Here is a 22,646-nt window from a genome sequence, read left to right on the forward strand (position 1 = left end):
AGCATGTGATTATTGGTCTTCCCGTTCGTGAGGAGTGTTGCTGGATGCCAATGACTGCCCAATTAATTTGTACAATTAGGGTGAGCATTTAAAAAATACATTACTGGCAAATAATCAGTAGTGTTTTTTAAATGCTCTACTGTCCTTCAAAGGAGTTCAAAAACATTTGTGCTTTTTGCTCTGGTTGATTTGCAAACAAAGCTGTAGCCAGGAGGTCTAGGTAGATTTTAAATGGCAAAAAATCAAAAACAAACAAAACACTGGGTAAATGCTCAGTATCGCTTTGCTCAGTGGAGCCCTTTATTAATTGCAAATTTCAGCCATTGAAACTTTTAATGCAATCATTACCAATAAGCATCTATGTTTATATATTGCTGTGAGAGGTTATATGCAAAATAAATTTGACAGAGATAGCCCTTGTTTCTATGACAGATTCTAATAATTAGGTAGTAAACTTGGGATTGAAAACCCAAGATGAACTATGATCAATGTGTTTAAATTCAGGAAAGTTTTGTAGAATAGAATTTCAGAACTGTTTGGATGGTGGAGAAAATGGGTGATTGATGAGGAAACCAAGCTCGCAGAGCAAAAAGGGAGAGTAATTAAACAGAGGAAAGAGCAGTGCAAGAAATGAACAAGGAAGAGTTGTCAGATGAGATCAGAGAAGTGAAATAGCTTGGGATTCTTGGCAGCTGTCGCATCAATATTAAGCCTCTTCAATCTGAGGCATAGTGCAGTATAAATGACTTGGTGGCAAGGTCAGTGTGTCAAGAAGCCCCTTAGACAAAGTGATCAAGCTCAGCGTCACTAATAGTGGGGGTGGTCTGACCTTATGTGCCTCAGGAGTGCTGTGAGACAATATAGAATTTGCAGAACTATCCTTGAAGTGTACTTGCCAAAAATATCTAACCTGAATAGAATCAAACTTTTACACTTAACCCCAAGTTTATAGGAAATACTTGAGGGTAAAGAAACAAGTTAAAAACATTACACCCAGACAGAAAAAAACAATCAGAAATTTACAGTGTAGGGTATTATTGCCTGATTTCTTAAAAAACAAAAAACAAAAAGCGGAGTAATAAGAAAGTGAGATGATGTTTGTAGAAAGAGACTAAAGAGACACAAAAAATAAGTCTAATGTATTCACCTTCATTAAATCTTGATTTAAAAAAAAAACAAAAGCCAGATCTAAAAGATACTTTGGGAATAGTTGGGGAAATTTGAAAATGAGCTCTGTCTTAGTCCATTTTTGTGTTGCTGTAACAGAATGCCACAGACTGGGTGATCTGTAAAGAAAAGACATTTATTTCTCACTGTTTTAGAGGCTGTGAAGTTCAGTATCAAGGTGCCAACATGTGACCAGGACCTTCTTACTATGTCATCCCATAGAAGAAGGATAAGCGAACACAAGAGAGTGAGGGGAGCTGAACTTGCTTTTTTTTTTTTTTTTTTTTTGAGACAGTCTCTGTCACCCAGGCTGGAGTGCAGTGACGTGATCTCGGCTTACTGAAACCTCTGTCTCCTGGGTTTAAGCAATTCTTCTGCCTCAGGATTTCAAGTAGCTGGGACTAAAAGCACACACCACCAAGCCCAGCTAAATTTTGTATTTTTAGTAGAGACAGGATTTCACCATATTCATATTGGCCAGGCTGTTCTTGAACTCCTGAGCTCCTCATGATCCACCCACCTCAGCTGTCCAAAGTGCTGGGATTATAGGCATGAGCCACTGTGCCAGGCCTGAATTTGCTTTTATAACAAGCCCACCCTGGTGATGACTAACCCACTCCCAAGATAGTGACATTAGTCCATTCATGAGGGAAGAGTCTTGATTAGGTTCCATCCACCTAACAAGTAGTGGTTGCTTCATGAGGTTTAAAGGAAGAAGCCATCTGTAGAGCATAAAAGTACAAGGTGAAGCAGTAAGTACTGACGTAGAAGCCGCAGCAAGTTGTCCAGAAGATCATTGATAAAGGCTACACTAAGCAGCCTTCTACTGGAAGATGCCATCTAGGACTTTCATAGCTAGAGAGAAGTCAATGCTTGGCTTCAGAGGACAGGCTGGCTCTCTTGTTAGGGACTAATACAATTGGTGACTTTAGGTTGCAGTCAGTGCTCGAAAGCTGTTCTGAAAATTCTAAGGTCCCTAAGAACTATGCTAAATCTACTCTGCCTTTGCTCTATAAAGGGAACAGCCAAGCCTGGATGACAGTACATGTGTTTGCAGCATGGTTTACTAAAGATTTTAAGGGCACTGTTGAGATCTGCTGCTCAGAAACAAAAGATCCCTTTCAAAATATTACTGCTCATTGACAATGTGCCTGGTCACTCAGAGCTCTGATGGAAATGTACAAAGAGATGAATGTTGTTTTCATGCCCATAATCACAGCGTTCATTCTGTAGACCATGGGTCAAGGAGTAATTTTTACTTTGAAGTCTTATTATTTGAGAAATACACTTCTTAAGGCTATCGCTGCTATAGATAATGATTCCTCTGATGGATCTGGGCAAAGCAAATAAAAATGGAAAGGGTTTGTCATAGATGCCATTAAGAACATTCATGATACATAGGAGGAGGTCAAAATATCAATATTAAAGATAATTAAATTAGGTATGGAAAAAGTCGAATCCAAGCCTTATGGATGACTTTGAGGGGTAGAAGATTTCAGTGGAGGAAGTCACTGCAGATACGGTGGAAACAGCAAGAGAACTCTAGTTAGAAGTAGATTCGAAGGTATGACCAAACTGCTGCAATCTCATGTTCAAACTTGAATGGATGAGGAGCTGCTGCTTATGAATGAGCAAAGAAAGTGGTTTCCTGAGATGAAAGCTTCTCCTGGCGTAGATGCTGTGGACGTTGTGAAATGACAACAATGGATTTAGAATACTCTATACATTTAGTTGATAAAATATTAGCAGGGTTTATAAGAGGACCGACGCATTTTGAAAAAAGTTATACCGTGAGTCAGATGCTATCAAATGGTATCACTTGGTACAGAGAAATATTTAGTAAAAGGAAGAGTCAGTCAAAGCTGTAGACCTCATAGTTTCTTATTTTAGGAAGTTGCCACAGCCACCACAGCCCTCAGGAACCCCCATCCTGATTGACTGACAGTCATCAACGTCAAGGCAAGACCCGCCACCAGCAAAAGTTACGACTCTCAGAAGGCTTAGATGATTATTAGCATGTTTAAAGCAAGAAAATGTTTTAAAATTAAGGTATGTACTTTAAGGCATAGCCCTACTGCAAACTTAATAGACAACAGTACCATGTAAACATGACTTATTTGCACTGGGAAACCAAAAAAATTCATGTGACTCATTTTATTGTGATATTCACTTTATTGCAGTGGTCAGGAACTGAACCCACAGCATATCTGAGGTATTGTCTGTAGTTTCAGGTGTATTTTACATGTAAGTAACACAAGCTTCTAACAATTATTGACTCTTGAGAGGTTCATATGCAGGTGACCATTGTATTATCTTTTGAACATCTCAGTATATTTGAAACTTTTTTAGAAAGAAAGGGGAAAATATTAAAATTTCCTAGACTTATACATAGAATAGTGTATTTTAAAGCTGAATTTAAAAGCTTTAAAAGACTTTTTAGAAACAAATGTAGAGTTTTTCACTGTTGAATAGCTATGCTGGGTAGGTGTGAGGTGACAGGAGGAGGCCAGGGAAGAGAAATTGGCCTTGTGAAATGACTGAGGGCCAATCTAAGAAGTAAAGTGGAATATAAAAGGATGACTATAGGGGACTTTATGGAGAATCAAGCATCAGGATTGCACTACAGGCTGTTGTAAAGACAAGGATCATGAAGAAACGAACTGTTCTGAATTTTCTTGCTTCACAAATCAGCTAAAGACATGCTCTCTAGAATTGATTACCTGAGCCATAGGGGGGAGATGAGCAAATACATCTTTGTTATAAGCAGCCTCATCCTTGATTAACATTAAGAAGGCTGTACTCTTAATTATCAGTCAGATAGTCCAGGCTGTTTTAGACATGGAATGATAGAGAATGAATGGAGAAAATTCAATGGTCAGTGAATAGATTTGCTGATGACAGTTAAATTCATGACCACAGAGGACATTTCTTTGGATTGCATTATAATGAAAAAAAAAAGAGTAGGAATAATGGGGTTAAAAGTTTCTGTAATGTTTTCTTACCTTGACAGAGAATGCCAACCTGTAGGAGAAAAAAATGGTTTCTGTTGTTTTGTTTTTTTCATAAGTTATGTTTAATATTTCAGAGTTCCAAAAATATATTTAACAATCAAATAAATCATTGATTTTTATGTGAATCAGGCTGTCTCTACAGGCAGTCTCTATAGGCATTGCTAAATCTGCTATATTCACAGAACAGAAATTAATCTAATAGAACTATATCGGTTGACAGATAGGAATGGTTTTCTTGAACATAAATCAAGTATGAAGTATAGTTGGCAAGACCTCATTTTGGCAGAGTTAGGTTTCTGTGCTACCTGGAGTAAATCATGGTAGTCTACATATATTTGAAAACATTTGCGAGAGTTTGCTCAGTCAATGATTGTTAGAATTACAAGTCCATTGGTGACAATTACCAGCCACTTTCAGGGTAATCTGATGTTTTCACAGGCTTAACACCCGAACATTTCCAAGTAGTTATCATCTCTGAGGAGAGGCCAAGTTTCAGAAAATACCCCTCCAATCCATTTTTGCATCATAGGGACATTTAATATATTCATTTTTTTACATAAAAATCAATTGTATAAGGGTGTCCTTTGTTTTAAAATCGATTCTCTTAACAGTGACCTAAATTCAAAGCTTATTTGGCATCTAACTTTTTGATTGTTTCAAACATGTTTTATTGATTGCCCAATTACTGGAAACAAACATTTAGTGACCTAGTTATGCCACATGGTATGAAAAGGCCTTGTATGGGAAGCATTTAGAATCACAATGTAGAGTTCAGGGTCCAGCGTCCATGCTGAATCTGCCCATTGCCTGGTTGTATAAGTCTGTGCTGTTTGTTGAACTCAGGAACCTGTCTTATAATCAGACACAGGCAGTATAAAAGGAGACAAAAAATTCAAGTGCTTCAAGACTTTCCTATTTCAAAATGCTGAAAGAGTAGAAAAATTCACATATAAACACCCGAGTTAATTAAAAAGCAGGTTTTCCAGGACTATGGAAAACGTGAAGTCAATTTAAACAGAGTATGTTTTGCCTACAGCACTCCAACACAGATAAAGATGATCAAATAACACATGAACCCACTTTTATAGTTTGCAACTATAAAACTCTTAGAGAAGATTTTAAAAACCATAAGAAACAAACTTTAAGATTAAGGTCTTTAATAACATATTCTACAGAAGAAAATAAACTTTATGTGGATTGGGAAGAAAGGAAAGGACGAGTAGTTGATGTGGAGTCCTGATATCATTGGAAAAACTCTTTTTCCTTTAATTATTGGTCATATAAATAATAAGCCCTAGGGCAAAATTGGATTAAAGTGACACAAGAACTGTTTGGGATTCTATTAGAGATGCCAGAAGTTGTTCCAGCAGTTCTCTTTGGGCAGGAAAAATGGAAACAGAATGGACCATTGAAGGAAAAGATCATTTAATTGAAGATAGGTCCCTTTTGGCAGATACATTCAGTAGCATCCTCAAACTCTGAAGCTTACACACACACACACCCCAATTCTAAAGGGCCAAATAGATATACTTAACTTTTGTTTAAAAAAAAAACCATAATTTCTGTCTTTTTAACAGGAAAATATGAGCTCATTGAGGTGGAAAGTATCCTAATTGCATGGCTGAAATTACTTTTTTTTTTTTTTTAAGAGGCTCAGTTCTTTTGTCACAGGACTTTGAATAAAGAAAAATATTTTTTGGTTTCCACTGCGCAAAAGCCAATAAGAAGTTGGGGGAATAGATGTGATGTCTGCCAATTACACATGGCAGAAAAAAAGATGGGTAGATGGCTGGGTAGATGCAGATGAGATGGGAACTTTGGAAATGTTTTCTCAGTGATGAGAGAAGTGGATGGTGTTTATGTAGGGGAGCTGGGGCATTGAGTTCTGCTCAGAAACCCACCCTTGAATTTCCACAGTATCTCTCCTGTACTGGCAACACGAATAGTACTGGGATGAAGCTTAAATCTATGATAAAAAATAAAAATAAACCAGTTTTATCCTGACAGAAGTAATGCCAGAATTATTGTAATACTTTTCACACTGGTTAGTCCCCAAATTGAGTTCATAAATTATGTGATAGATTAGAAGTCTAAAGAAAAAAGTGGTTATTTATGTCATCTCCTTTATGTGGAGGGGGAACTGAGCCAGGCTGGGTCCACAGAGGGCAGAGGTGAATTGTGGCCCTGTCTTCCTCCCCATCTATCGCCTGAGACCACATGCTTTTATGGGTAGGACCCTCCCAGGTGCTCTTGGGCCAGTGCAGTGACCTGCCTTCTTTTGGAGGAGCTGCTGGGTACTGACTGGGGAAGGTGAGGCTGGGCTGCTAGCCATCTGTCTTCTTGGTGAGCGGAAAGCTCAGCTGGAGTGTGCTGATTGCATTTACTGAAGTTTGGCTGCCTTGAGATGGAATAAGTCATTAATACCAAGTACTTCCTATGCCATCTGGGCTTTTCTTCAGTGTCCCACTCAAGTACTCCTTTGGCATAATCTAAGAAATACTTAATTGAGTGTTAGTGAGTCTGGTTGTCTCTTGTGACTCTAAAATGGTGGCTCTCTGTGGCTCTTCTTGCCAAACCTTACCTGTGTCAACAGCTGAAGGTATCACTGAAGGTGCCCTATGCATCTCAGTGATAGGTGCTGGAACTCTTATGTGTTCACTGGTCTCGTTCCAGCAACCTTTGCCAGATTGACTTTCCTGCAGGGGCTCTTGAGCCTGGAGTCAAGAAAGATCAGTAAAGACAGGGGTAAGATCCAAAGAGGAAAAACACCACATGTGAGAGAGAACATGTCTGCATGTCACTGGGCTCCTGCCAGTGGAGAGGAGAACTGCTCGTTTTACTTGGATTGAGAATGGAGGGCTAGGACATTGGGGTAATCAAAATACAGATTCTTAGAACTTCAGAGAATGGGTTGTGACCCAGACGTTACCCTTCCTACGGCCTAGTATCCAGTCTTTACCCACACGAATGTCTTCTGGGAACCAAAGAGGCTGTCAGCTTTAAGTGTCCACCTGCCCTGACCTGTTTAAGAGAAGCAAGTCTGTTTCTTCATTGAGTCTCCCTAAGCCCCTCCTCTCAGACTTTTTTTTTTTCATTTTATTGGCAATAAAAATGTCTTTATCATGACATGGAATATCAGACTGCCATTTTTTTTTTTTTTTTTTTTTTGAGACGGAGTTTCACTCTTGTTACCCAGGCTGGAGTGCAATGGTGTGATCTCGGCTCACCGCAACCTCCGCCTCCTGGCCTCAGGCAATTCTCCTGTCTCAGCCTCCTAAGTAGCTGGGATTACAGGCACGTGCCACCATACCCAGCTAATTTTTTGCACTTTTAGTAGAGGCGGGGTTTCACCATGTTGACCAGGATGGTCTCGATCTCTCGACCTTGTGATCCACCCGCCTCGGCCTCCCAAAGTGCTGGGATTACAGGCTTGAGCCACCGTGCCCGGCAGATTACCATATTTTATACCTCTAGGGCTTATAAATATAATATACCTATTAATAATTACACTTCTGTTTCTACATAGGAATAAGCATTGAAAATAATTGTGGAGCAGCTCAGAGTGGAAGCATGTTGAGCTACTTCTGATATTGGCAAAGGGATAAGTTTTTGTCACTGTGTTTGAAGATGACAGTTCTGAGCATGTTGGAAATAGTTTTAAGAGACAATGGCTTGAATTGATGATTGATTTTGGCGCCATACATTATAAGAAATAGTTTCAGGATTTATAGCTGGTATTTCTAGGCTCTGATGGTCTGATGTGGCTCTGTGCTATCCCTCAGAATTGAGATTTGCCAAAATGAGGAGGCATCAGCTGGTTTAACTGTAAAAAAAAAAAAAAAATCAGTCATTTGAAATCTGCCCCATGAAGTTGTGGTGAGAGAAGCAACATTGCCGTGTATTGAAGAGGACAAAGTTCTGCCTGAACCTTCTCCAAGACAATGATAGTACTTTTTTTTCCCTTTCTCATTCTTCCATTTTTTCCTCCTCTTCTGTGTCTTTTTTTTCTTTTTTTAAATAAAATAATTTATATATAAAATTGAATGTTTTATTTTAACAAGGTCACTTTATGAGACTGTGCATTTACTGCAGTGACACTGCCCTTATGCAAACAGTTTGGACATGTCTGAACAAGACTTGCCACCCTTGAGAATATTTAAAGTATGTCTCTAGCCCTCAAGAAAATTATAAGATTCAAAATATTTTGAGTATTTCTAAATATTTTAAACAAAGAGAGCAATGCCTTCAAGATGGCCACTTTGCAAAAGACTGATTTCAAATGTGCAAGCTCTAACACAGTTTTTAAAGAATATGGTCTTAACGTTCCATGGCTTCCAGGTAGGCCTCTTTTTTTTTTTCTTTTTTTTTAAGAGACATAGTCTCACTCTGTTGCCCAAACTGGAGTGCAGTGGTAGGAGGATAGCATGCTGCAACCTCAAACTCTCAGGCTCAAGTGATACTCCTGTCTCAGCCTCCCAGGTAGCTAAGACTACAAGTATGTGCCACCACACTTGGCCATGGGACAAGCCTCTTAGTAAGACAGTGCATTTTAATAAAACCAATAGCTTATTTGACCTTCAGAACAATCAGGATAAACAGGAAAAGTAGATATTTATGTCTCGCATTTATTTATGTAGAATTTGAGGCCCAGAGATTGGGACCAGCTTGTGGTATTTCCAAGATGATAGTTCTCTTTCCATTTTAGCAGACTCACCATATCTCAGGCCCTCAGTTTCTTCATTTTTCACATAACTGGATTGGCTAAGAAAAAAACAAAGGTGTCTTTTAGCCCTCTAACCCTCTGTGATGATTTCTACATCTTTGTTGTTTTCTGCAATCTTCAGACACCACTGGTGCTGTCATATGCACAGGCCAGTGGACAGAGCAATGTCAGATAGAGTGAATGAATAACTATACTGGTCTCTCCAATCCAGTTGACTTGAAAGACTCCTCTCTAACCAGTTTCTCTGAAAAGCTTTTTAGTACTTCTTCAACCCACGTGTCTCTCTGTTCCTTAAATCTTTATTGTTTCGTTTGTGCCATATTTCTCTTCCTCACCTGCTTGTGCTTTTTTTTAAAATCAATACAGTTGCATTTATTTTTTTTTCAAGTGCCATGTATCAAGTTTATTCAAGTCCTTTGCCCATGTTTTTAAACTGTACTTTAGGTTCTGGGGTACACGTACAGATCATGCAGGATTGTTGCATAGGTGCATACATGGCAAGGTGGTTTGCTGCCTCCATCTCCCCATCGCCTAAAGGCAGGCTTACTTATGAATTGATTTCAGAACTAGGCACAGACGAATTGTGGGTAAATATATTAGGTTAGTCTAGGTTGTGCTCCAGTAACAGATTAACGTAAGTTTACTTTTTGTGTGCATTAGATATCTGATAGGTGAGTAGAGGACTCTGCTCTGTAAATTTCAGGGACTTGGGTTGATAGTGGTTCCATCATGTTACTGCCATGTTATCCAGAATAAATGGCTTCCTTAATTCCTACAGCAGGGAACGAGAGGTTCTGCAAAGGATGACACTCGTTACCTTTGCCTGTGCCCCTTGTTCAGAATGAGTCCCATAGCCATACCTGTTAGTGCTATGGATGGAATTATGCCTCCTACCCCCAAATTCGTATGTTGAAGCCCCAGCCCCCAGTGTGACTCTATTTGGAAACACAGCCTGAAAGGAGATAACTAAGGTTAAGTGAGTTCATAAGAGCAGGGCCCTGATGAGATAGGATTAGTGTCTTTAGAACCGACACCAGTGAGCTTGACCTCTCTATTGCTTTCCCCACGTACTTGCACAAAGAAGAGGCCACGAAAGCACACAGCCAGCTGCCAGCCACCTACAAGCCAGGAAAAGGGCCTCACCCAAAATCCACTATGTTGGTACCATAATCTTGGGTTTCCAGCCTCCAGAACTGTTAGGAAATTAAAAAAAAAAAATCTATTGTTGGCCAGGCATGGTGGTTCACGCCTGTAATCCCAACACTTTGGGAGGCTGATGCAGGTAGATCATGAGGTCAGGAAATTAAGACCATCCTGGCCAACATGGTGAAACCCTGTCTCTACTAAAAATACATAAAAATTAGCTGGGTGGGGTGGCAGGTGTCTATAATCCCAGCTACTTGGGAGGCTGAGGCAGGAGAATTGCTTGAACTCAGGAAGCGGAGGTTGCAGTGAGCTGAGATTGCACCACTGCACTCTAGCCTGGGGACGCAGCGAGACTCCATCTCAACAAAACAAAATCTACTGTTTAAACCACCCAGTCTATGGTATTTTGGTATGGCAGTCCAACAGATAATATGGAGCTTGGAAATGTGAGGAAACAAGTGGCTTTTTGGGGAACAATGGGAACAGAAGAGTCAGGGCAGTGGATAAGGCAGACATGGTCCCTGCACCCAGGGATCTAAATGAACCTGTTAGTGTTATTTGTGGATTTCAGTTTTTCTACATGACTTGCAACCAAACCACAGGTAATTATTAGTTTTGAGTTCTGTGCACTTGGAAGAGACACAGAAAAAACTGAAAGCTCGACCAAATGAGGCATGCATTACTATTTCACATAGTGCTACGAGGCTTGAAATGTTTTTGGTTCCTTTCATTGTCTATTTATAGACGTGAAGCTTAATATGGAAGATTGCTCTCAATATGGTTGTAGAAATAAGCATTGAAGAAGATAGGCATTTATGTTCATCGTTTCGAGGATTATCAGTTTGCTATGGTCATAATAATCACGCCTATATGCACATCTTTATTCCCTTTCTCAACATGAATCTTTCTTTTTAGACACAACCCTGGTAATCAAACTTAAAATAAATACTATCTACTACCATTTAATCCTAGGATTTATGATGGTTTGTGTTGTTTTGCCCCAGGGAAAGGCTAACAGGAATTATGATGTCAGAATATAATCATGACAATACTATTTGCAACTTAAGTAATTGCAGTTCTTTTTGCAACTTAAGAAGAGCAAAACATAGTCTGGAAGACTTGACTGTTGAAGTGTTCACATCATTGTAGAGGTGGAGAAAATAGGCAGCTCAAATTCTATCTCTCCTTTAGAAAAGATGTCAAATAGAATCATAAGTTTCATGCTTAAGAGGTTTTTTTTTTTTCTTCACGTTACTTTAAAAACTATTTTTGCCTTAGTGTAACTTTTAAAATACTGTTTCATAAACTAAAGTAGTTGTCTGGAATTCCTTGAAGCCCATGGTTTGGCTTCAGCAGGTTTTAAACAAATACACTGTCAGAAATCGATGGGGATACATTTCTAGCAGTTAATGCTCTAGTCACAGTAGATACTTTGTAAAATCAATAGCCTGAAATATCAGAGGATTATGGTTATATCAGATTCCCCAAATGCCTAACATTGTTTTAATTACTCTAATGAAAGAAAGCTGAGTAGACTTAAAAAAAAAAAGGAAGGAAAAAAACCTTGCCTATAAAGAATGTTCTGCTCAAGCCAAAGCAAATTTTTTTTACAAGTTCTTTTAGAAAATCTGGAAGTATTTAAGCATTTTCCTCTTCTTATGAGACAATGGCTGTTACCCAGCCAGTTCTGCATCCAACAGTGCTCTTTATGACAATGGCCCTTAGAACAAGGTGCTCAAATATGTTGCTCTAGTTGCATTTGTGATAGGGGTTAGAGATTTACAACTTTTTACTTATTGATGCATAGAAATAAACATAGTTAATGATCTAGTACTGGGACACTTAAGAGTGTTGATGAGATTTTCTAGTTTAATTTGGACCCATCATTGATTCAGGGCCTGGAAGAACACCATTTTGCTCAGAACATTGGCAAAAGTCACCTTTCCAGAGTGGAGATGTGTATATATCATAATGAAAAGACAGTTTAACAGGAAGAAAGAAGAGGAAAGATGAAGTGTGGATTGATCCAACCCGTTATACACAGTCAGTACTTTTCCCATAGGGGACTTCATTCTGATTCTTATGAAAAGAAGTTCAAGATTTCAAAAAAAAAAAAAAAAGGATTAGCATTCCTCACCTAACTTCATAGTATTGATGGTGTAGCTTGTGTTTACTAGAATACCCCAAGGCTTTGTGCCTGAATATTAGAGCAGTGTGCTTCTGAATGTGGATGGAGATGAGGGTGGCACCTGCGTGGGTGGAATAATTTATGGGACATAACCTGTGCAGTGTGGGTTGATGGATTCTAACGTGACTTTGTACTGGTCACAGCTCAGTATGCCCAAGATCTGCATTTCCATGACCATCTTGAATAATTTCTGAGATCTTGCCTATCGATAATTATATAATTCATTAGAGTGACCCATTATAATCTAGTATTGAGCCATTTAAGAGCTATCACTGTTTTCAGGAAGATAGAGATGCCCTTTGTGTGTAGAGGTTAGCAGGAAAGGGCTGGCATGAGGTAGGGTCAGGAAAAGACAGCCCATTATTATGGCTATCCTTGATAAGGTTGGTGCTGGTCAGAGTGTGAGGATAGAACCAGGCAGGCTGTGGCAGCATGGAGTCTAATGTATGAACCTGGCAGGCAGGGGGCACCTGAGGAAGACAAACCTTCATAGGATTGCCCTGCCACAGGAAATCTTGCCACTGTAGCTCCCTGGCTGCCCTCAGCCCTGCCCTGGAACTTTCATAAAATCATAGAATGTGGACGCTGAAATGAGTATTAGCAATTAGTCTGTCCTTATAATTTTATTGATGATGCAGCTAACATCCAGAGAAGTAAATCAGTTTGCAGTTGACTTTGTGGAAGGTGGGGACTAAAACTGAAGCTTTTCAGTGTCTAGTCCAATGTTTCTACATTTTTATTTTTATTTTTTGAGATGGAGTCTTGCTTTGTCTCCCAGGCCTAGAGTGCAGTATTACGATCTCAGCTCACTACAACCTCCACCTCCCAGGTTCAAGCAATTATCCTGCCTCAGCCTCCCAAGTAGCTGCGATTACAAGTGCCCACTACCAAGCTTGGCTATTTTTTTGTGTGTGTATTTTTAGTAGAGACAGGGTTTCACCATGTTGGCCAAGCTGGTTTCAAACTCCTGACCTCAAGTGACCGCCCCCCCCGCCCCACCGCCTGGGTCTCCCAAAATGCTAGGATTACAGTGTGAGTCACTGTACCCTGCCAGTCTTTCTACTATTGCACACTGGCTCTTAGGCCATTTCTTCTAGGAATGGAGGATTCACAAAAACCCATGGCTGTCTAAAACCTGAAAGGACTGATACACTCTCTAGGACCTGACTTAGAGAGTTGCATGCTGTGTGGTGTTTTGTGCTTGGGCCTTGGATGCTTGGTGGAAGGGAGCATAGCGAGCTCTACTGCTGTCACTTCGTGGTCTTGGTTCTCTGGCACCAAAACATGGCACCGTGACAAGAAGGATCTTGATGTCCCCAAAGTGAAATCATCTGCCGCTTGAACATCAGTATTTACAAGTCGAATTATTAGAATTCCATGATACCATGTTGTGCTCCTTGAGCAGAATTAAAATGAAATCCACATAATTACATGTCCTCTGCAGCATTTACTCATTTATTCATTCATTTCTTTCTTAGCCAGAGCACTTTTGAGAAAACCTGAATATTTTTAGCAAGATCTTAAGAATATTTTATATCTAACTTGTTTATTTTGTACATCTCTGTAAGTTGAATCTGGGACATTGTATATCAAATAACTATTAGATTAATCGTTCTTTTGTCAATTAAGCCCAGGTTTTTAAAGAAGGAGCTTGAGGGAAGAGATCTAATACTGATCGAAAGCCCAGTGGGGCCTGGCTATATGGCTATCTCATGGAGAGTCTGTCTCGCATGTGTTGTCTCTGTCCACTCCAGAGTTTTATGAAAAATGGATGTCTCTGGTTCCATTTTATAGAGGACGCAATAGGCAGAGAGAAGTTGAGAGTTTTGCCTATAGTCATGGAGGCGGTAAGAGGTAAAGGGAGGATGTGAATGTTTGTCTATTTTCAAAAGCTGTCCTCTTGCCATTTACTCAGTTATGGGTCATCCTTAGACTACTTTTCACTGAGGTCAAGGGGAATGTGCTTGTGCAGAAAAGTCCGTTTCCTGTTCATAATGTGTTAATGCTGCAAGGCAAGTAGATGTTAGGGGATTTGCTTTGTGTTTAAAAGTCTTTTACTGTGGCTGGACAGCATTTGTTGAGATAAGAGATTATTCATGCTGAGCTTCACTCCTTTCTGCTGTGTGTTTGAGAAAAAGTAAAGCCAGTGGGCCTCTAATCAACTAATTTCAATTTTTCATCCTCTCATTATTCCTGATCATGTTTATCTCCAATACAATTTCTTCCTTTTCCTACCTGTAAATGATATACTTTATCCTGGTAATTCTTTTTTACATTTCAGGGAAGGTACTGGGTATAGAATACTTTACCTTTTTAAAAACATTGATCTCTCTCTCCTTTCCCTCCACCTCATCGGTCTTTTCTTTACTTAACATTCTTTCAAAGACGCTAATTCTTTAATTGGAAGCAATACAGACTTTTTTGCTTTGAGAAGAGGAACTATGAAGCTTCCTTTCCCCTGTTTCCTGGTTGATTTTTATATCCAACTGTGCGTCTAATCTGAAATTTGGAAAACACTCCATGGTTTAGCTCTGCCTCTGCTCTGACTGCACACCCACTCCCTGTTCCTTCATATTGACCCTCCCCCATTGCCCACTGGCTCCTCTCCCAGGTGGTGGTTGATCTCTTGCTTAGCTAGAGCTGTTCCATCTCTTTGGAATCTCTCTCCCCAGTAGAGCCATTGAGTCACTTCCTTGTTTCAGTTCTTGCCTAAACACAGTCCTGCTTACTCTTGCAAGAGTTAGAATGAATCAGACTTCCATTTTATTTCATGCTTTCCCTCAGTGCAATCTCTACAAGTATTTTTTGAAATCTCTATCACTTTTAACATTTCAAGTTCTGTTTATTTGCTCCTTTGGCTCTGAAAGATGTTCTTGACTCAAACTTTAAAATACTTTATACCTCATTGTATAATAGTCCTTCATAGCATAATAAACGAGTTATGTATATGTGATGAAGGTAATTCACAAGAGTATTTCAGTTTATCACTTTTCTAGTGTTTGAAATAGTAAGATTAAATAATAGGTCCCTGACATGTGGCTGTCTTTATGGAGTGGCCCTTTTCATAGTTAAATATCTTTTAATAAATGTGTCCTGAGAGTTTATCAAATGGCCAGTATTTGAATGCTGGTTGTAGGTTTTACCCACACCAGACACCAGTTGAGGAGGATGATTGGGGCTTGGAGTCCGCCTGTGCTCTGTTCATCAAACTCTATGTCCTGGTGCAGGTCACATCCTAGAGCTGCCCTTTCCTAATCCCTACACAGAGGCTGATGCAGTCACAGTATCTGTGATTGGACAAGCAGCATTTAATCTCACAATCCTTTGGGTTTGGGATTACTGGCTTAGAGGTTGGATGATCTGCCAGAGTTCTCGCTGCTAGTAAGAAGTATCTGGGATTTTAATCCAAGTCTAATGATTCCAGTTAGCACTCTTTTCTTACCCCCACTGCTGGATCCTCCTTCCCCAGGACTCTTCACCGTGCAGTAAACACTCTTGGAATGAGCAGCAATTTTTATATCTGAAAATTAAATCTTATAAAACCTTATGAAACCATACTCCAACATCTATCACAATCTCTTCAAATCATTATTTATCTCTGAAGCAATTCCAGTGGTGAGTTTTAAATTGACAAACATTGTAAGCCTTGCTTACCAAATGATAAGTTTTGAACTATTTTTCTTCTCACATTGACAGGCAGATGTATAAGTGACTATGATTACAGCCCAACTTTGAATATCAGGGAAGTGCTATGGTATTACCTCAAAAATGATATTAAAGTCTAAAGGTATGTATTCCCAATCAAGCCAAGATTTAGATACATACATTTCCCTGCAATCTGAAATTTTTGACAGCGAGCTTCAAAATTAAAGGTTTTTTCACTATTACAGTAATTTTGTGTTATAAATACAGTAACATGGATATTTGTGGAATAATCGTAATGATTCTTGAATAGCCTTGCCATCTGAATCACAGTATTCATACAGATATGACATAGGGAGGGGTCAAAAAGTTGTTTTCATGCACTCAGTGTTCCAGGAATCATGACCAGTGCACTGGTGGATTGGGACTGGGAATAGCTTTGTTTGTTTATCTTTCTTTTGCCTTATTTGTATAAGTCCTGTAGTGAAAGGCCCAGGCAGGGCGAGCAACTCTGGAGATGTGGAAATGAGAGAGGAGGAGATAAGACAACAGGAGGTGGTTAGGAGGGCATCTGCCCAGATGCAGCCCTATTACAGATGTGAGAGCAGTAGAAACGCTTGAATTTTGCTGTGGTGTGTAGTAACTGTGTTTCCTAGATGGAATAATGTAATCACAGAACCTTAGACCTTGCAGATCGTAAAGGTCATCTGCTTCGTATCCTGGGCATCGTTGAGAGATGGTATTCCGTGGTCAGCTTCTAGTGAAGTCAGTATCTTCCATCTTTAGGAGCATTAACTGTTGAAAAGATCTACTTCGTGAGGTCAACTCCTCTCTTTCTATGATTTGTAGCCTTTAGTCCTCCCAGTACAAGTTAAGCACCCCAAATCCAACAATCTGAAATCTGAAACACTCCAGAATCCAAAATGTTTTGAGCATCAGCATGACACTCCAAGGAAATGCTCATTGGAACATTATAGATTATGCATTTTTGGATTCGGGATGCTCAACAGGTAAATATTCTAAAATCTGAAAATAACTGAAATCCAAAATACCTGTAGTCCCAAGCATTTTGGATCAGAGATCCCACCCTGGACCTTTATCACCTAACAGGCTTCATCCTGCTCAGTGTATCCGAACACTGCCATCGTGTCTGCATGCAGGCTCACCGTTCCTCCTGTCCTCAGCGGATCCTCACAAGACCTGATCACCAGAACTTTCATTTCTCTGCTTGCATGGCTTCAGCTAGGTCGTGCATGGGCTGAATCCTGGCAGCCAAGGGTTGTAGTGGGGTTGTAGGGTTGTAATGCCCCTTAATCTGCAGCTCAAGTTTGCATGAGCGTTTTGAGGCACTGTAACTTGTTTGACTGGATAGAATTTTTGTTTTGGACTTGACTTAGCTAAATATCGAGTTGTAAATTTATCACATTTCTCCAGGATTGCTTATTTGTAAGACACATCCTGAAATGATAAGTCTTTCTATGTAAATGTAGTGAATAATTGACAAAGGAAGAATTCAACTTGTGTTTTTATGTAAAAAAAAATCACCTTAAATCTGTGCATAAAAATATAGTTAGCGTGCATCTGTATCTATGTGATTGATTACGTCTCACCGAAAAGCAGAATCTAGCAATCATAGATAAGAATTTTCTGAAAGCTGATCTCATCCTATTCCATGTGCTTCTCTTCAGTGTGGCCTTTTGGTGTGGGAGAGAGAAGATCTCTCTACCTTCTTTTCGTCTAGCCATTTCCTACATCCAGGTGAGGCCCTGTGGCATTCAGTGGTCTCTTGGGTGAGAACCCTGAGTATGGCCACAAAGATCTCTCAGATGGAGTTTCTGGCCTCTTCATAGTTAAATAACTGAAGGGCATATGTAGAACTTTGAGCCTTGTTATAACTGTGACTTCATTTCTTGTAGCTTATTCTTACACTGTGCAGACCCAATTTTAAGACACACACAGTGTTGTGGTACCACCTACCGTACCATTTATTTAATCAATTTGGATGGCTTATGCTGCTCTTGGCTGTGGACCTGCAAAAACAAAGCCATGGGATAAAGGAGCCTGAATCATGTAATGAAAACCTTGTACCTCTCTGGAAGCCCAGTTGAGAAAAAATGATTTATTTTTGCCCTACCAAATAAAACAGTCTAGGAATCCAAGGTGAAAATTGGATTTTAACTGCTACTAACATTTTGAGCATATAAAATCAGCAAGTGTTGAGTGTTTTGCTTGATTAGGAGACGAATCTAAAGGGTCCGGTACAAGAATGATCTGCATATGATGTGAACTGGTGTCTTACATAAACCCAACTGATTTATAAAACTGGAAATAAATGCAAAGCACCCTTTGGCACCCAGGTTGCAGCAGTGGGGACCTCTGTGTTTCTACAGAATCATTTGTTCCCAGTCTTAGGCCTGGGTTGTTGTTCCCTTTTCCTCCCTTCTGGCCTTCATATTTCAGGGTTACACCTTTCGTGATTAAGCTCAAGAAGTATAGAAACTACCTGATTCCAGCCCCAAATATGTGTGCATCTTCTCTCAGCTTCCCATTTGTTCTCATGTGGAGTCTGTCTCCCCTCTCCTCTGAGTGTGCATGTCTGTTTCTCCGTCTCTCTGACTACCTACCCACCTACCTCTTTATCACGTTTTTTCGGTCCAGTCTTCCCCCATGTCTGAGACTGTTCATCTGCGGCCCTGCCGCTGTTCCAGCCTCGAGGCCTTTCCCACACTGCACGTGGTAAAACACTTCGCTGAGAGTCCTGTCTTCAAACAGACTTCCCCGAGTCAGTGCGTTGGCGTCTGGCACACAGCGTCACTCATTGTTTATCCAGTTGGGTGGTTTTGTGAGAGTGTTTCCTTATCTCTCTCAAGGAATGCATGCCACGTGTCTGCAGGAGTTACTGCCCCCATTTCATGAGATGCAGTGGCCTTCGGCTTTACTGACTTAACACTAGGGCGTTTAACAGTGCCTTCCCCAGAAGTATGTGTCTTTTCAGTGTCATCTAAAAAAAAGAGCAATTGTTTTGGTATACCTACTTTTGCTTAACTCAGAATGTCTTTAACACCAGCTTTTATATCAGGAAAATTCATTTTGTCTCAGAGGACCATTTCTTAGGGAGTCTGCTACTTTCAAGAGGGTAATTAGACTAACCCGTTTGATTGACAGGACCATTTACAATCTACTCACACGCCTTCTACTCCCTGGGGAATCCAACATTAGGGGTCTCAATTGGGATGTCTGGAGTAGAGAGCTTTTATCTATAATAATAATGATAATGGTAATGATACCTGACATGTAAGTGCTCAGTTATAACCTTCAGCATTGCACATGCCTTTTTTCTTTCACGTTTCACGACCCTATGAGAAAGGTACTGTTATGTATTCTGTGTTATGGATAAGAAAATGACCAAGATAATGCATGTAGGAAGTCCTGTAGCCAGAATTCATACCCAGGCCTCTCTAACTCCTGAGTCACATTTTTAATCACTGTGGTATACTGCTGTTGGAGAGCACACAGCATCCTGTTGAAATCATTAAAATAATAAAACCTTAGAACATCAAAGCTATGATGTAACTAAAACTTAGCTGGGCCTTCTGTGGTTTGATCTTGTTGTATAATTTGGATATGTAGTCACTTAGAGCCTCAATCAGAATGCTGCATGCTTGGACCTGGCGGGAAGGAAACGCTACCCCTGAAGGCCTGCCAGGGTGACTGGTGTCTACTACCTGCTGCCCTTCTGAGGACCGCCACTTGCTTCTGTCGCCACACTCTGCTCACTAGCCTGGGGTGTGGATGCCAAACTTCCATTGGTTTTCACATAGCCATTGCTCGCCTGGGATGGCCCACAACTAGCTTGTTTCTTAGTTCCCTAGGTTGTTTGTTCCTTACTTCATGCATTCATTCAGCATTTCCTGAGCATTGGCGATGTGTACTGTGTCTTGGAGTATAAACATAAGGCACATAAGTATATAACTAAAATGCACCGCTGGGGCAGTAGACTATATAGAGAGTGCTGTGGGGTAAAGAGGAGGCAGGAACTCACTGGAATAAAGGAGATAGAGGGTGGTTCTTCAGCTCTATTAATACATCTCACGGGGTGAATAAAGTTTATTCTGGGAAAGATAAAAGGAGAGGGTGTCCCAGGGAGACATGCTCCTTTTGGAAAGACATGGTTTGTTGAGAAAATAAAGAGCCCTTTGGTATGTCTGAAGGATAGAGGTGGAAGAGGAAAAGAGATTGCTTCAGGTGGGAATAGGAAGGGCCTTATAGGTCATTCTAGAATGTGCCATTCTCAGACATTGAGAGTCAGTGAAGGTTTTTAATCAGTAGAATAATGTGATCAGATTTGTCTTTGGAAAGACAATTCCGGAAACTGTTGGTTGGATTTTTGTAGAGGTTGAGGCAAGGAAGGTAGAATAACCCTTTCGGATGCTCTGCGTTTGCACAGAAGACAAAAATGTGGGCTGTGGGCTTAGCCTGCCCGGTAGCGGTGGAGAGCCAGGTGCCCCTCTCTCAGGCTGGCCTCTGGCTGGGTCCACAGAGCAGGATCTGTTTTCTTAGGCGCTTTTGCCCCACGGAGGTGGTCCAACTTCAGGGCCCTGCCTCTCAGCTTTTTCTCACTTCCTGTGGTTGACCAGGAGTCTTGCCTGGTCTTAACACTGGACAGCCAACATTGTACCAGTAGCCTTTAAGTCCTGCTTTTCTGTCTGCTCAAGCTGGTCTTGCTTAACCATGTTGGCACCTTCCTAGCTTGGCTGACCTCCCTGGGTCAGAACACTTGGCTGCCTGGAGGCTTCATCTCTGCTAGAGCTGATCAGGCCCAGCCAGCAATTGTTTCTTCTGTCCTGTCTGTGCCCAGGCCTTGGGGTTATAGGAAGACCAGAAGGCTCTTGTAGGTGGGACTTGTGCCACCTTCTCACATTTTACACACCTGCCACACCCTTAGAATTCTGTTCCCTGATGATCCACACGAGAGATTTAAACAGACAGATACAACTGAAATCTAAAAAGTATATTGATCTTATATACTACGAGGGTCTTATTAAGGAAAAAAAGGCATTGGAAATGTAAGTTGTACAAAGTACTTTGATCGGTGACAGGTTGTCTTAGGACTGGAAACACCGAGGTGCTCTCATGTGGAAATGTGCTTGTTCATTTTGGTGTTGCATTGATTTCTGTCCTGGTATTTTCTTTCCAAGTTTTATAGTTTTTTTCCTTTCTAATTGTGTCGATAACAAGGGAACTGGTTTATAGTGTGACTGTGAGGTACAGCAGTGCTCTGGGGCTGGGCATCCTGCACTGAGTTAACCTTCATATTTCACACCTAATCATTGCAGTGTGGTAAAGCGCTCCCTGGCCTTTCAAAGCAAGAGGACTGCTGTGGAACTGTGGGTACCTCCTGGGGCTTTAACAAATGCCAGAAATGCCCAAAGAAACCATGTAAGTAATTTTTCCTCACTCCTTTGCAGGTTAATGTAGCATATCTGTTCTTATGATTATTCCTTTAATGATGAGGCAACATTAGACTTTCAAAGAACTCTCCTACTGAATTCTGGAATGTAGTGCTATAATATGCATTTCCAGAAAATTTGCAAGTCTGCCAAAGTTTTCATGTCAATTCTTTTGTAATCAGCACAGTTATTAATTACCCTCTCTAGTTGGATTACTTATGGGGAAAAAAGTCTTAAAGAGGTAATGAGCTAAAATAGATGTTTTGTCTCAGGGGAAGAGAAAATAAGATCTCCTTTAAAATGGTAAATAAATGTTTCAAACCCTATAAAAAGTCAGTGCAGTTGTTATTTCTTAGGTTTAAATTCCTAAAATGAGATTTTTATTAATATCCACAACTTACATTGTAGTTTTTGTTATCGGTTTTCAAATTTCATTAAAAGGAAAGCTAAAATGGAGAAATAATTGGTGGTTGGTTTGTGAAAGGGAAATTTATAATCGCTAGGACACAGTCCTTTCCCTTTCTTGCTGACACTGGTTTTAAGCTGTCAAGGACCTCAACAACATTAATCTATATTAACACCCACAGGCTTTGATCTGTTTTTAAAGTATTTTTCAGAACATGTTGATTTGAATAAATCAGGTTTACATCTTACTAGTACCTATACTCTCTTCCCAGAAACAGTTTTCAGCTTTAGTTTTTCAATGTAATATTAACTCTGAATAACTGATTTCTGATTTCTAATAAATACTTTTTTTTTTTTAAGACAGAGTCTCACTCTGTTGCCCAGGCTGGAGTGCAGAGGCATGATTTCGGCTCACTGCAGCCTTCGCCTCCTGGGTTCAGGCAATTCTCCTGCCTCAGCCTCCTGAGTAGCTGGGGCTACAGGTGTGCACTGCTACGCCTGGCTAATTTCTGTATTTTTCATAGACACGGGTTTTCACCATGTCGGACAGGATAGTCTTGATCTCCTGATCTCGTGATCCACCTGCCTCAGCCTCCCAAAGTGCTGGAATTACAGATGTGAGCCACCTCGCCCAGCCAAATACTTTTTTTTTTTTCCTGAGATATAGTTTCACTCTTGTCGACCAGGCTGGAGTGCAATGGTACAATCTCAACTCACTACAACCTCTGCCTCCCAGGTTCAAGTGATTCTCCTGCTTCAGCCTTCCAAGTAGCTGGGATTGCGGGCATCTGCCACACGCCTGGCTAATTTTTGTATTTTTAGTAGAGGCAGGGTTTCACCATGTTGACCAGGATGGTCTCAAACTCCTGACCTCAGGTGATTCACCCGCCTCAGCCTCCCAAAATGCTGAGATT

The 22,646-nt window shown here is 40.4% G+C and overlaps 1 protein-coding gene across 11 annotated transcripts in view; it reads left to right on the top strand.

Annotated features, from left to right (window-relative positions):
- The window catches only part of LTBP1 (latent transforming growth factor beta binding protein 1), a 476,883-nt gene that overhangs the window by 270,598 nt on the left and 183,639 nt on the right, over positions 1–22,646 (top strand). For all 11 annotated transcript variants that reach the window (XM_039478754.2, XM_039478757.2, XM_039478764.2 and 8 more), the window contains one exon: positions 21,214–21,316. In XM_039478754.2, coding sequence (XP_039334688.1) covers positions 21,214–21,316 — 103 coding nt within the window. The remainder of the gene's footprint in view (positions 1–21,213; positions 21,317–22,646) is intronic.

The sequence above is a fragment of the Saimiri boliviensis genome, chromosome 1 (assembly GCF_048565385.1).
Source record: "Saimiri boliviensis isolate mSaiBol1 chromosome 1, mSaiBol1.pri, whole genome shotgun sequence".
Taxonomy (NCBI): domain Eukaryota; kingdom Metazoa; phylum Chordata; class Mammalia; order Primates; family Cebidae; genus Saimiri; species Saimiri boliviensis.